The sequence below is a fragment of the Bacillus rossius genome, chromosome 3, assembly GCF_032445375.1.
Source record: "Bacillus rossius redtenbacheri isolate Brsri chromosome 3, Brsri_v3, whole genome shotgun sequence".
NCBI lineage: Eukaryota > Metazoa > Arthropoda > Insecta > Phasmatodea > Bacillidae > Bacillus > Bacillus rossius.
Window position 1 is genome coordinate 25,258,051 of NC_086332.1, and position 15,551 is coordinate 25,273,601.

The following is a 15,551-nucleotide window of genomic DNA, read 5'->3' on the forward strand; positions in this document are numbered from 1 at the left end:
ACAACAACAACACGCCAACAGGGCAGGCGCTCACCTGCGGCTGTGGCGAGGCGACTCCCAGGCACGGGACTGGCACTGCACTGGCTGCGCGCCGCGGGACACTGCCCATTATCGCTGGGAGGGTCCTCGTGCTACCTGCGTGCGGAGTGGGGGGCCAGCACACTCCTCCCGCTACCTCCGTCTCAACCCGCGGCCGGCAGTACCCTCCGCCCGCTATCCCCGTCGCTAGTCGGCGCTCTGCCGTCGGCCTTCGCCCCTGCTTTGTGTGAACGATGCCACACAAGCCATAGGTAGGGGCATGCAGATTTCGCGAAAAGATTTCGAGACTAGATGAAAGTTAAAACACTGTAGCATCGTCTGTGTTTCGTGATTGGGAGAGTTTCTCCCACGCACATATCGATTGTAACAACACCAATCACAGTGATTCAGTGCGGAAGCAAACGCGTCCTGAGTGGCTCGGTCAAATAAGGCGACGACTTCTCTCGCAGACGGCCGCCAATCACAAGGAAGAACCACAGGTGCGAGTATACCTTGTTGCAGTCTAATAAGTGTTAAGATTTTTTTCGCGAAAAATGCCTGCCCCTAGCCATAGGTACTTATGTGGGTGTCTGAGAGGTCGCAAAAGGGCTGCAGGGGGTTACTTTCACACGCGCCATTGCCCTGTCCGACTTTATACACACCAAACAACGCTTTTCCCTACTATACCTACACTCGGAATGGCAATAAGTGAACATTTGAAAACACGCAATGAGGATTAAGGAGCCCGCGTAGTCAGAGGTGTATCTGTGATGATAAGTGCGACGCTCGCTAATGCTTCTAGCGCGGTATCGCCTCTAAGCGCAAGGCTCTGAACTGGCGCGCAGTCTTCTCGTCGTGCATGGGACAGTGAAATTTGAGCTGTGACCGTAACATTATATGGCCGATAAATTATGATAAAGGGGTAATGCAAGTCCCTTAAGTGCTTTCAAGAATATGTACCGGTTGTTTTACGCCTAAAAATTACTCTGAAAACATGCGTTTTAACCATTTTAACTCTTCTAAAAATACAGTTTAAAAACTCAATCCGAAATCAAAAGTACTTTTCGGCCCTCAGCGAACTCTTAAATGATTTTCGTAAGCAGACCCCACTCGGATATCTCGAGTAGTTTTGAAATCGCGTTGTTTTTCCATAAGCTCTGCGCACCGTATGTGTGCCCGGGTAGGCGGGGGCCTTATCTAGACCGGGATCCACCTGGGACACACCCCCCCCCCCCCCCCTCCTTTCTATTTTAAACCAACCAAATTAAAACCTTACCCGACAACACCTCATATCGCTACCTCATATTAATTCCACTATTCCAAATATATTGATTCAACTTAGCCGGTAAATAAACATATTTATTTGCAGTCATTTTTAATACATCGAAAGTTGGATTGTACGCGAAAAAAATACCAGTTTTTTAAATATTTGACGATATACATGTGTGTATCAATCAATAAAAATAATTAAGATCATCTGTCCCAGTGTCCTAACACTACGCTATTCAAGTAAATATCTGTAATTACTCTACCAGTTAAGCCCCCCCCCCCCCCAAAAAAAAACCCTCAAATGCGGTGCCCGGGGCAAAAGCCTTAGTTACGTCCCTGCTCATGACCGGGCCTTGAGCTAGGGGAAGCCTTCTTTTCACAGACGAGAGAGCCAAACGCCCGATCGTGCATCTTCGGGGATTTTTTTTTGTTCATTGTAACTCATGATAACTAATGGTCAATTAGGTTAGGTTAGCTACATTATAAATACTTTAAAACATTGTGGACTGTTGATTTGGTTAGGATAGCTACATTAAAGATACTGTGAAATCTTGGTAAACGGTTTCCTAGCCCTGGATAGCTTCATATTAAAAAGTTATTTGCTAAGCAACCATAAAATGATTTTACAGTATTTTTAATGTAGCTATACTTACCATATATAACCAAACATCCACAGTGTTTTAAAGTATTTATAATGTAGCTAACCTATTCTAATCGACCGCATAATTTAATGCCACACCGGTTTATACAATGAGATAGAACGGGAAAAAAAAGCTAGCATGATCTTCGGGGAACTTCGGGTAGGCTCTCTCGTCTGTGAAATGAAGGCTTCCCTTGAGCTAGAAAGAAAAAACGAACCGCTTCACCCGGTCACCGTGAGACAATGAGTCGCGGCCGCACGCTTGTAGACAATATTGTGGTGTGTGAGGGCGCGGTTTCACGGAACACAGCAACTACTTCAGGTCAACAGCTTTAAGTAAACATGTTTACAAACAAGAAAGTGCACGGTCACACGGCATTTGGTAAGAAGTGCGTTCAAATAAAAAAAAAAACGATTGTCTACCGTCATTGAAACAAATAATGTGTTGTGGATCCTATTTAATCGAGCAAGTGTAATCGTCTTTTAGAGAATTACCAATTAAAAAAAAAAAATTATAGGTCTATTGATATTTCTGTCGCAGTTGGTAAAATGTTACACTGGCTTGTGCCAGGGACATTCTCCATGTTGTTTTTTTTTTTTTGCAAAGGACTGTTTACGCTCTCAACAGCCAATCAGTGGAGACCTGCAAAAATTCGCAGTTTCGATGGCCTTCAGGATAGACTTCACATACCCCTGTACACTCGGGCAAATAACGCAAGTTCATTGGCTGCAAACTTGTAAGTCGTCTCAGCTGGTTTTTTCTGTGATTCGAAACCTTCTTTGGTTGAGGGTTTATAACTGGTTGAGATTCGTCCAGATGAACAGTAAGCAAATAGCAAAATTATATAAGACGTATGTGTGTTTGAATTCTAGCCTATTTCCCAATGAACCCGCGAATTTTGCAGGTCTCTACCAATCAGAGGCTTGTGTGGAAAAGATGTGGTTCTGAGCTACCCTGGCCACGTGTTCGGGTTGACTGGGACTGCGTGTAACCGCGCGCAGGTGAAGCAGTCGACGGTAGAAGCAGCTGCGCGAGGCACTCACCTCTCGGGCTGGCCCATGGCTGGCAGCTGCAGCCTCGCCGCACGCCACGCGCCGGCACTCTGCCCGCCTCACGCGGCGCCTGATGGGCCCCAACTGGCGGTACAGCACCGCTCACGAGCCGCTCCTCCCGGGCCCGTCCACGGTTAAAATTACCACTCGTCGTGGAGTCCATTCACGCTCCTCTCCGCTCTCTCTCTCTCTCTCTCTTTCCCGTCGGGAGTGAAATATCCCGGCCCTTAAAAAAAAAACGCCAATGAATGGACGAGTTCATTGTCTGGTCCACGCCCGGATGACGGTGGCAGCATTGCTGCGTTCCCACGAAACTTTAACCAACTTAACTTCATAGACTTTGCGAGGTCTCGGAACACTTCCATATTTATTGGGGCCCAAAATATTTTTTGGAGACGGGCCTTAATCGGCGGCGTCTTAGGGTATGAAATAGTCCCCAGAGAAAAAGTTGAACTTCAGCAAATGTTTTAATTGAAGCTGCAAAATTTTATTTTGCAGCTAAAGTGTTGCAACATCGAATTTTAAATGTGTGTATAAACATATATGTGATTATAAAAATTGAAAATATACAAATAAATTAAGTATAGCCGTGTGAATAATTGTACATAAACTGCACCAAAGTGGTTTTAAAGGGAACTAGTTAAGAAATAAAATAGAAGAACTATATTAACATCTGAACACTACGGATACGAAACAAGGTAAACTCGTAGCATACTCGTTAACGGAATTACATCTAAGAAGTCAAAAGATAAATTGCCGTAAGGAATAATCGGTATGAAATAGTCCCAAGAGAAAATGATAGTAGTTCGTGGAAACTCCACCGGCAAATTGGAAAAAACGAATTCTTTAAAACAACGTTTTTAAGCCAACGTAGAAGTTAAATTTTGATGATATATTTTTTGCTAAGAAATGTTTTTATTACAGATGCGTCGCTAATAAAAGGGCGGGGTGCTTGGTAGAGCCGCCCCTGCGCCTTGTAAATAAATCTCTTTTTTATTGATGGCCACTGAAACGTGTTGCTTTCCACCGAACTCGGCGGAAGGATATTGGAAGCACAGAAAGTAGCAATGGTCAGTTCATTCGCCTCTCGCCAAGGCCAGTCCGTGCTCGGCTCCAAGCGGGGTCACACCTGGTCGCTTCACAAGCAGGGAACTCGGTGGACGTTGTCTTGAACGGGTGGACTTTCTCGGGTTAACAATTTCCATTTCAACGCGAACCATTACAGTCGAATGCCGCTAATTTACTTTAGTGTGTGACAGATTAATATTTCAACGAGTAAATATGTTTTGGAAAGCATTATGATTAGAGACCGGAAAAATTCGCGAATTCATTTCGCGATAGGCTAAAATACAAATAATTATACCTCAGTGCTGCCTCTGCTATTGGCTAGCAACTCACCTGGATGACTCTGGGCCAATTAGAAACACAAAACCAAAGCTTTATCGAATCACAGGCTGCTACGTTGGGACGTCTCACAAGACAGCAGCCAATGAGTGGGTGGCATTTGACCGAGTGTACGTATAACTATGGAGTTCATCCTACAGGGCATTGAACCCGCGATTTTTTCCGGTCCCTAATTATGATTTTGCTTTTACGCAGTCATTACATTGATTTTTAATCTAGAAAAAGGGTAGTGTTTTTTAATCCATATAGTTCTCCTAAAATGTAAAAAAAAATTGTGATTTTAACAAAATACATAAAAATTACTTCACTTGAAAACATTATTTCCTAATATGCGGTTTCGCTGTTTCACAACAGCTAGAAGATAATTACGAGTCAGCTCCGTGGAGGGCAGGATCATAAAGCATTAGCCTGGAGAGTGAGCAAGGCTGGTAGACCAGTTTGGGAGAAAACCTCTCTCTACCTACAGAAGTCGGTTTCGAACCCACGACCTCCCGAAGGCGAGCTGTACATGATAGCGCCTGAGCCAAAACTTGCTCGGTAAAAGTCTTAACGTATATAAAGTCTAACGTGTATTTCACCGTATTGCTCGGGCCTTAGGCTGAGAAGCAAGAAGCCTGCAATCCTTCAAGACATCTGCGATTGGAGCACAGGCTGTAACACACACTTCGTCAGTGTGCTTCGAGCCAGTGGTGAAACAGTGACAAAAGAAAAACTCGATTCATGCATAACCTCTCCAAGAGGTCTCAAGTCAGAAGCGAGCAATTAACAAATTATAATTGTTCAGATATGAAGATAAATGTGGAATATAGCCTATACGGGTAATTAAACACACGAAATGTTTCAGTCTCTAATTGTAAACCCACAATTATCGCGCAAATTATTTTCGTTTTAGGCTAGACTTAACTGTTCTGTTCAAACCCACTAAAGCAATTTTTGTCTGCCCATTGGTGGGGGCATGTAATTTTCGCGAAAAGATTACCAGTCCAGCTGTGTGTCAAAACGTTGTGGCTTTGTCTGTTTCGTGGTTAACTGGGTTTATTTCAGGTGCATGTATACTGTCAGAACACCAATCATAGCCATCCAGTGCAAAAGAAAACGCGATCTGAATAGTCTTGCCAAATAAGGCAATGGCTCCCTTGCAGCCGGCAGCCAATTACAAGGAAACAATCGCTAGCGCCGGCATACCTTATTGCAGTCTAATGAGCAATCAGGTTATTTCGCAAAAAAAAAAAAAAAAAAACTGTCCCTACCCATTGATGACAGTCAAGGTCAAAATATTAATTTCCATTATGATGAGAAGTACAATATTAGGCAAACATTTATTATTAGAGCCCGGAAAAATTCGCTGATTCCTTTCGAGACATGCTGGAATCCAAACTCGTTTATCTTAATGCTGCGTCAGTGATTGGACCGCAATTTATCTGAAGGACTCTGAGCCAATGGCAAACACTCAACAAAAGAAGTATCGAATCATAAGAATCGCAGTAAACAGGTGTCCCGAGTCGGTAGCCAATGACCAGGTGATAGTTGCCCGAGTACATAGAGAATCGTGGAGTCTATCCTAGTGGTCATTGAAACCGTGAATTTTTCCAGTCCCTATTTATTGTCGTTGTTTATTGCTGGTATAGGTTTGTACAAGCCTATCAAGAGCACTGTAGTTCAATAATTAGAGACCGTATCATTGCACAGTTTATGGAACCTCCAAGCTGGACAGTTCATTAGCTATCGCTTGTGTTACTTAGGATCTGCTTGCCTGATGGTTAGGGGCAGGCATTTTACGCAAAAAAAAATCTGAACCCCCATTAGACTGCATTATGTTATGCCTGCCCAACTGTTTCTTCCTTGCTATTGGCAGCCGTTTTCAAGAACAACCATTGCACATTTTGGCCGGAACAATCAGGTCGTGTTTACTTCCGAAATGATTGCCTGTGATTCGTGAGCCGATAGAAGACATTAACTGAAAGAAACTCAACCAATTAAATAAACGCAGACGATACTACAGTATGTCCATAAAAGAATGTCCAGTTAAAAAAATTAATAGTATCAACTGTATGTGTTGTAGAGTGTTGGATCAAGGTCACAATTAAAGTGTAACCCAAACAGTTTTAGATAAGCGCATGCGCGAATACTTCTTTGCAGTTTTCTCGCTTACAGCGCGAAAAAATGGCTCTTTCCCCAATTAGTAGAGGGTGAAGATGTAAACTTTATTTGGCAGCAAGATGGAGCACCTCCCCATTGGAATCTCTTTATACGAGAGTGGTTGGACGTCGAAGTCCCTGACCGTTGGATTGGTCGTAATGGTCGAGACAACAGAGCTCTTTTTTCGCTGGCCTCCACGTTCACCTGACGTAACGCCATGCAATCTTTTCCTTTGGGTTTTTATAAAAGACCGTGTCTACGTTCCATCGCTATCTAAAGATTTGCCAGAATTGAGACAGAATTAAACAGGCTATTCCGTCCATTACTCCGGACGTGTTAACCAAAGTGTGGGAAGAATTGGACATTAGGTGGAATGTTTGCCGTATAACAGGTGCACATATTGGCCATTTGTAAGAAAAACTAGGTTTTGTTTTTACCTTCAATTTGATGTATGATTTGTTGTAAACAGTCTAAATTAAACTGTTATAGTAGTTATACCGCTGAAACTGGGCCATTCTTTTATGGACGTCCTGTACAATGTTTTAACATACAACTGGTCTCGAAACCCTTTCGGGAAAAATACATGGCCCTGGTTGGTAGTCTATAGTGTATTTCCTGTAAGTGTAGGTACTTCGCTACTTGATGAATATAAGTAGAGACCGGAAAAATTCGCGAATTCATTTCGCGACAGGCTAAAATACAATTCGTTATACCTCAGTGCTACCTCTGCTATTGGCTCACAACTCACCTGGATGACTCTGGGCCAGTGAGAAACAACCGACCAAAGCTTTATCGAATCACAGGCTGCTACGTTGGGACATCTCACAAGACAGCAGCCAATGAGTGGGTGACATTTGACCGAGTGTACGTAGAACTATGGAGTTCATCCTGCAGGTCATTGAACCCGCGAATTTTTCCGGTCCCTAAATATAAGACGTCCGTATGGACGACGGGCATGTGAAACGAGCTGTGTCGACGGAGTGGCGGCGACTCTGCGCGCTGTCTGTACCGACAATTGCCGGGGTCAGGGGGAGAGCTGCGGTCCGCCCACCCGGGGCGACGCCCCTCGCGGCCTCGCGTCCTGCTAGTGGTTTCCTGCTGCCTTCCGCGCGCCCTCCGCTTCCCTCGACCCGACGTAACCAGATACATCACTGCCCGACAGCGAGAGAGTGCAAAGTAACCTAGCGGTGACTACAAAAATACTTTATAGGGAGATTGTTAAATTACATCTTATATTATCTGGCATTAACCTGATTAACTGAAGGTTTATTTTCATCCATAAATATGTATAATGATCAAACTATATTTTTAAAGAGAAAATAAAATATTTTTCGTATTCATAATGTTGGGACCACGTGTAATAAACAGATGCATTGTTCATACTGGGAATACCGCCTTCCATCTACTGGACAGACGTGAAAAAAACGTCAGGCTCTCACGTTCGGTAGGTATTAGTCTGCAGTGTAGTTGATGTAACACTGCTTGCAAGTTATCCACGGAAACTGTGTTCGTTAACTTTAACATGACATCACGAGAATTGTCTCGGTACGTTAACAAAGCACGAATGTCAATTACTTTTTTTTCCTTCCACGTGCTTGTTCGCTCTGTTACAAACTGCATCACCGAGCTCAGAAGTTGCGATCGGAATGCAGATCCAGTTATCTGAGGCTACGTTGAAACCTTCGTTTAGACGACGCGCATTCTTCGTTGAAAAGTCAGTGATTTCTAACAGTAAACAGAAAGACCCGTACAACGCAAGCCAGGGAAATTGTAAAAGGAATCGGGCATGGCCTGCTGCAAAAGTCCCGTCACACTGTCAAACTTTTGCTTCCAACAACTTCCAATATGTTGCGTCAAATTTTGAGGGTTATGATGTCACCGAGAACTTCACTAGCGCAGCCATATTTGTTTGACAAGTTGGATGACTTGAGTTGCATGTAGGACGGGTTCTAAAACATATTGGATGTTGGATGCAATCAGCCAATCAAAATCGTGCCCAGCGAAAAAGGAAATGACATCCGTTTTCATCACAGCGATCCTTTAAAATAAAGAAGGATACATAGACGACTAAAGAGGTTATAAAAGTTAAATAACTAAAATAATGTTTACATGAATGTCGTAAGCGAAAACATTTTATGTGTAAAAATGAAATCACTTAACATTCATTTCAATACGTAACAAATATTATTGTGAATTAAGTCTTGTAAATATTAAAAATAATGTAAAAATGCACAAATATAATAACAATTTCAAAAAATTCCATGCAGCACTGTGATGAATATTTAATTTAAAAATTAAAATTTGGAGATAGCTCGGACCAAAAATAAACCTTGATTAGTGTGACGTGATTTAAAACATATTTGAGGTTATCCGTCCAAATGTATTTGTTTGAGAAAATTGAAAGCTATTTTCCGTCCAATACTACCCCTCCTACTCTATCGTTAAGTATACTGGAGACAAATATTTGACCGTGTCACAGGGCCTTACGGCATCCTGCCAGCATTAAACTTGATTGCCTTCAGAAACCCAAGCAAAACCTCACTCAGTGTTGCTGGACTGGGATTATAAGCCTGGTGTTCCCGCATGCGCTATGAGGACGACGCACACGCAAGTGAGGATGCTCTGCCATAGAGTCGTGGTTACGGAGAAGTACCGAAAATATTATATTCTTGGCAAAGGCATTTAAAAGCAAAGTGCAAATCTTTTGTTAATGTGCATCAACATCTTCCGACTAAATTCGAGTGTAAATTCATAAAATAGATGTTAAATACTTGTTAAATTTTCGTCATAATTTTCGCACACACGATCTTCACATAGCTAAGTAATTTTGCACCTATTTCGCAGTCATACCTACAACTAATGCAACAGACACGATAATTTTTTTAAGTTACAAAACGTTAAGTTGTAATTTGACGCGATTTATATTTCCATGTCCCATGACAATTGTGAGGAACGCATACATGCTTGCTCATTAGTCTTAAAATTTAATTTTACTCAGAGTAACATCGCTGTGCAAGATTTTTTTTTATTTTTTACGCATACTGTTATTTTTTATTGTTTTCAGACTGTAAAGAAAATGCAAGGCATTCAAAAACTTAAAACCAGGTCTAACACGCACGGCCGTAGATAAAAACGAAACGCCAGGGGAAAATTATTTTGTCGGGCTCCCTTCCCATTACTTAATAAAAAAATTTCAAACCCGACATTAAAAATGTACCTATATGTATATTGAAGGTATGTAAGTGTGATCGGCACATACTGCATAACTCTTAAGGCTGCCTGTGAATTCCATTAACAATATACTTGTAATTTTCGTCCTATCAGGGCAAACTCGTGCAATAAAATATCTCGAAACTCAACCGGGACCCGGGGACTTTGCCCCCCCCCCCCCTCCCCCGTTCACAAATCGATGGTCCCCCCCTTACTCACTCAATGACCAAGCTCATAAATGCCGTGATTGTTATTTATTTTCTTGACTTCTATTATCATTTAAGGCCAGCTCTAGTCATTTTACTTCAATAGCTCTTTCGCAGTTATTTGTTTGATCGCAAATTTTGCCACCATATGAAAAAAAAAAAACACTTTATGAGTGTCTTGCAACAACTATTGTCACGTAACGTATAATGAAAGAGAGCTATCGCGATATATTTACAGGAATAATACTTAATTAATGGTAACAAGAAAAATTATATAACTAATATGACGCGTGAGACCAAGCCTTATTAATAAAAAATGGGTGCTGGAACTGATTTACGCGCGTTAGAAGTTATACTTACTTGGCGTGATAAAATACTAACTTTAATTTGCCTTGCAAATAATTAATACAAATAAAATAATAAAATATTTGGAGTGATATTATAAATAAGGTTGGTAAAGTATAAATGCAATCAAATAAAAAAATTCCGCAAGCGGGAATAGAAAATGTATAGGCTACTCTAATATTTGAAACACTCGTAATCATTTTACTAGTGTCTGTCCATGTCTTCAACGGAATCTAATAATGAATCAATGGGTTAATGATAGCTAAAAAAAAAAAAATATTATTTAATAATTCTATCGGAAATGTCTGTACAAATTGTCACAATTTCAACGCTAACGCCCGATCGAACCCCTCAGAGTTTAGATTTTCGATAGTAGGTAAAAAGTATGCAAACGTATCAGACATACAAACGTTCATATACAAAATTATTTAAAAGTACATATATGAAATCATAGTAACAGGCTATCTTCCCCCCCCCCCCTCCCCACAAGGCAGCGGTAGAAAGAAACACAAACGTAAAACGCGAGAGCCTCGTATGAGAAGTAACTGTATATAAGATGTAGTAGATGGTTCCTCACGGCAGACGAGCGGGCATCACGGACGGCGGCAGCATGCACACGGCCGGGCCCCTGCAGGCACGAGCGAGAGACTGCTGACGACACGTGACATGCGCCCCGCGCTTAAGCGTGTCGACACGTGACTTGCGCAACACTGTCCAGGGCTGTGCTCCGTCACGCGCGCGCCAGGAGCTTCACGCTAGTCCGTCCGGCCTGCCGCTCCGGCCGCCAGGTCGCAGCACTGCGCTGCCGACGGTCGTGGCTCGCTCAGGGTGCACAGCGGGTGGCATACCACATTTTCACACTTGATTTTCCTGTCAAAACTACATTTTTTTCGTGTGACAGTTCGGAAAAATCGCCGATCCAACATGCCAAGATTTGTTTTTGTACTTTTTTTTTCGGAAGATACCTTTGGAAACCAGTTGCCAAGAAATTGTTTCTGGTACCATCTACTACGAGAAAGATACTGTATCTTTGTACAATAAATGGCTGTGGTCATGGCGAAGATCCCTTGGTGGGGAGGGGGGAGGGTGCCATGGGGACCCTCACATGAGCGGCGTGCCTGCAGTTGCAAAAGCGTGACTGTGAAACAGGTGTCATGTCAAAACTATGTCTTATGTAAAACTTTCTGTATATTTAAAGGTTTTATGCTTATTAGCATGCATGTATGCCAAAAGTTGGACAGTATACAACATTCAAGCACCCTAGCCAGAGATGACGTGTTTGTTAACCCCACGTGAATATCTCATTTTCCCCCCTCCTCCCTTCCCCCAGAATTTTCCAGGGAACCCCTTGCGAATTACAGTGAATTACTGACTATCTTATCTCAAAACATTTTCGCGAAGCATCTTGAACTTTAGTTGTATTATGTTGCTAACGAAACCTTGTTTTTTTAATTACTTATATACTGACACACCTAATTTAAAACTTAAAACTATCTTTTTACTGAAGATAATAATACATCCTCGTCATAAATTGTGTGTGAGTGCTTGAAGGTATCTTTTTCTACATAAATAAGCCATAGTTACTTCATCCACGTAGCTACTTGAATTGTAAGATTTGCTTGGAAAGTGTGCCTATTAAAAATCTCTGAAAGATTAATATTACCTGTGGTTTTGGATAAAACATGTTTTTTGCAGGAAAGTCACGTACCGGAAATTGTGTGGTCAGCTACGGTAGAGCGTCAGCCAATATCAGGCAGTCATGAACTATAAAAGGAATCGGTTATACAAAACTATTTTTTTTTGCAGATGTAGCTTCTAAGTTAGAATTCACGTACACTGAATACATTTTAAAAAAATTGAAAAAAAAAAATCTGAAGTGAAACTTAATTTACATCAGGCAGTGTAAGGCATCAGAGCGTGAAGAAAAGTGCAACGCTTAGGAGTGTGGCCCTGGAAGAGGGAGATGGAAAGGGCGAATATCGAGTGTCCAGACCGCCACTACTCGTGGAGACACAGCGACAGACACACCCGGGCCGTCTCCCATAACTGCACATTCCCTAGACATGATGGCATTTAGTATGTTATTACGTTCTTTATTGTGGATTGCGGAATATTTTTTTTTAAATAGATTAGGTGGATTTTTGAAGTTAAAGTCTCATTTCTAGCGTGCATGATGATCACTTACCTACCCTAATTTTTTTTTAAATTGTGTTCTTTGAAAAAAAATAGCTACAGCCACCATTTTATTAAAAAGAAAATATGCACTGCAGGCATAAGGACATGCGAAACACTTCCTCCCCCAAATAAACGGCGTAAGTGATCACCATGCACACTATGGTTTCGATGTAAGTATTTTCGGGTTAGTAGGAAAAAACCATTGAAAGAGGAAATTTGAAGAGGATTGGAAATCAACATAAGAATGATCCTTTATTGGTGATAAAGCAGATGGCGGCTACAGAATGCAGTGTGGGCCGGCTCCGGGAGGCGGGTGTCGGGTGTGACGTCATGGCCGGCCGGCGCGCTGGGCGAATACCTCCCTGAGCGCGCTCACCTGCCCGCCCGGCCTGCAAGCACAGCACCTGGTGCACAGCTGCGCGGGTCGCTAGTCGCGCCACAACACCGCGCCGTGCGCCGCAGTCCCTGCTCACTGGGGCCCGCCCGGCCTGCAAGCACAGCACCTGGTGCACAGCTGCGCGGGTCGCTAGTCGCGCCACAACACCGCGCCGTGCGCCGCAGTCCCCGCTCACTGGGGCCCGCCCGGCCTGCAAGCACAGCACCTGGTGCACAGCTGCGCGGGTCGCTAGTCGCGCCACAACACCGCGCCGTGCGCCGCAGCCACCGCTCACGAGGCCCGCCCGGCCTGCAAGCACAGCACCTGGTGCACAGCTGCGCGGGTCGCTAGTCGCGCCACAACACCGCGCCGTGCGCCGCAGCCACCGCTCACGAGGCCCACCCGGCCTGCAAGCACAGCACCTGGTGCACAGCTGCGCGGGTCGCTAGTCGCGCCACAACACCGCGCCGTGCGCCGCAGTCGCCGCTCACTGGGGCCCGCCCGGCCTGCAAGCACAGCACCTGGTGCACAGCTGCGCGGGTCGCTAGTCGCGCCACAACACCGCGCCGTGCGCCGCAGTCGCCGCTCACTGGGGCCCGCCCGGCCTGCAAGCACAGCACCTGGTGCACAGCTGCGCGGGTCGCTAGTCGCGCCACAACACCGCGCCGTGCGCCGCAGTCCCCGCTCACTGGGGCCCGCCCGGCCTGCAAGCACAGCACCTGGTGCACAGCTGCGCGGGTCGCTAGTCGCGCCACAACACCGCGCCGTGCGCCGCAGCCACCGCTCACGAGGCCCGCCCGGCCTGCAAGCACAGCACCTGGTGCACAGCTGCGCGGGTCGCTAGTCGCGCCACAACACCGCGCCGTGCGCCGCAGTCGCCGCTCACTGGGGCCCGCCCGGCCTGCAAGCACAGCACCTGGTGCACAGCTGCGCGGGTCGCTAGTCGCGCCACAACACCGCGCCGTGCGCCGCAGTCCCCGCTCACTGGGGCCCGCCCGGCCTGCAAGCACAGCACCTGGTGCACAGCTGCGCGGGTCGCTAGTCGCGCCACAACACCGCGCCGTGCGCCGCAGCCACCGCTCACGAGGCCCGCCCGGCCTGCAAGCACAGCACCTGGTGCACAGCTGCGCGGGTCGCTAGTCGCGCCACAACACCGCGCCGTGCGCCGCAGTCCCTGCTCACTGGGGCCCGCCCCCTCCCGTCTCTGCTGCGCTCTGACGGCTACTTCCGCCAACCTTGCATCTGTCGTTCCGTCACACTGCATTTTCAACAGATACTCACCAACTGTCAATTAGCTACCTTGAAAAGTCGCGCAATGGTTAGTAATTGTTATCACTGTCACGACATTTCTTTTAACTAATTAGAAAATATAATTTTAAAATATTTGAAACAAAACAAAAAATGCAAGAGAGGTCTCGTGTTAAATTTACGAAAAATGTCTTTATTACTATACTTATATTTTTTTTTTGTAAATTGAGCGGAAATTTCTTTTTAAATTACTTATATTTGTATATTTGTACATTTACATGAAAATCACTGTATCACTACACTATAGTGTTTGCAGATATGCTGAGTTCAGATTCTTACCCGGGAATTTATTCTTTGTGTTGTCCCAGTGCCTCATATGGTTAAAAGTTGTTGAAAACCGTTCATTGATCCCACACATCATGCTGGTTATGTCCTTTTCCTGTAATTAAAATTTGTTGAAGTAATTTCCCTTTAATCCAAAATTATTATGTGTTTCGTCTCAAAGTTTCACAAAAGATATTTACTAAGTGCAATCTCATAGCGGTAAAAATTCGCGTGACTGTTCATAACGTGATCACTTGCACGACTTTTTACAGTTGTAAAATATCGTCTAGAAATTGTGTACTGAGAAACTTTGTGACCCCACTACAAACGCAAGAGACTATCAGACGCAATAACGCGACACGCAATAAGTCCAAGAAAATCTCAGTTGTTTATAAGCACATAAGTCGTAAGATGTCACCATACCGAAAATTTTAAACTGTAAAACATTTGAGAACAAATTAATTTCCCTGGATTCTGTTGTTCATTTATGTTTATAATAAAAACATATTACATTTTCTTTATGTTTTAAAAGTGTTATTTTCTTTCACTGTGCTGAAATTTAACAAGTGAAAACGTCATGTTAATAATAAAAGCATCATCGCGGTCTTCTATGCACATAACGTCTGCGAGTTTAAAAGTATTCGGAACACTTCTCTAGGGCCGGTATTCCAAGACACTACACTTGTATTCCCAGAGCACTATAGGAAACGGCCAGTCCCTAATTTTTAAGGAACGGATTTTTGATGTCCTATCCGTGACCTATCTGTTGCCCAAATTGTACGCATGCGCATACTCATTGTTTCGTTGATTTCGTCCTAATGGCGAACCCACGACTGGCGCTATTAAATCGTATATAATCATTGTTGTCATCGGGAGACGTAATAAGCGAGCTGGTGTGCAAAATAAAAGTTTATGGTAGCGAAAATATCCTGGAATACATTTTGTACACTTTGATAGTCATAACAAGAAAAAAAATCGCAACTTGAGAAAATTAGAATGACGCCATTCCATTCGTGTGACGGTGCTGCCATCTCTACAATTGTTTCCATAACAATTGTATCGATGGTTGCGAAACGTCCGCTGGAATGCGTTGAAACCAGTTTCTAGCCTCGCGCAGGGCACCGTTTATTTAAACTGTTGCCAA

At 44.0% G+C, this 15,551-nt stretch overlaps 2 protein-coding genes across 6 annotated transcripts in view; both read right to left on the reverse strand.

The window, feature by feature from the left end:
- LOC134530034 (ephexin-1-like) overlaps nucleotides 1–10,931 on the reverse strand; it is a 69,236-nt gene extending 58,305 nt beyond the window's left edge. The window contains exon 1 of the mRNA XM_063364562.1: nucleotides 10,862–10,931. Within this exon, the coding sequence (XP_063220632.1) occupies nucleotides 10,862–10,896 (35 nt within the window). The 5' untranslated portion in view covers nucleotides 10,897–10,931. The remainder of the gene's footprint in view (nucleotides 1–10,861) is intronic.
- A 1,743-nt stretch (nucleotides 10,932–12,674) lies between these two features.
- LOC134530391 (espin-like) overlaps nucleotides 12,675–15,551 on the reverse strand; it is a 98,440-nt gene continuing 95,563 nt past the window's right edge. For 4 of the 5 annotated variants that reach the window (XM_063365168.1, XM_063365167.1, XM_063365169.1 and 1 more), the window contains one exon: nucleotides 12,675–12,848. In XM_063365168.1, the coding sequence (XP_063221238.1) occupies nucleotides 12,788–12,848 (61 nt within the window). In that variant the 3' untranslated portion in view covers nucleotides 12,675–12,787. Of the gene's footprint in view, nucleotides 12,849–12,902; nucleotides 12,948–15,551 lie in introns of those variants that run through there. The other variant, XM_063365166.1, reaches the window with a different exon arrangement.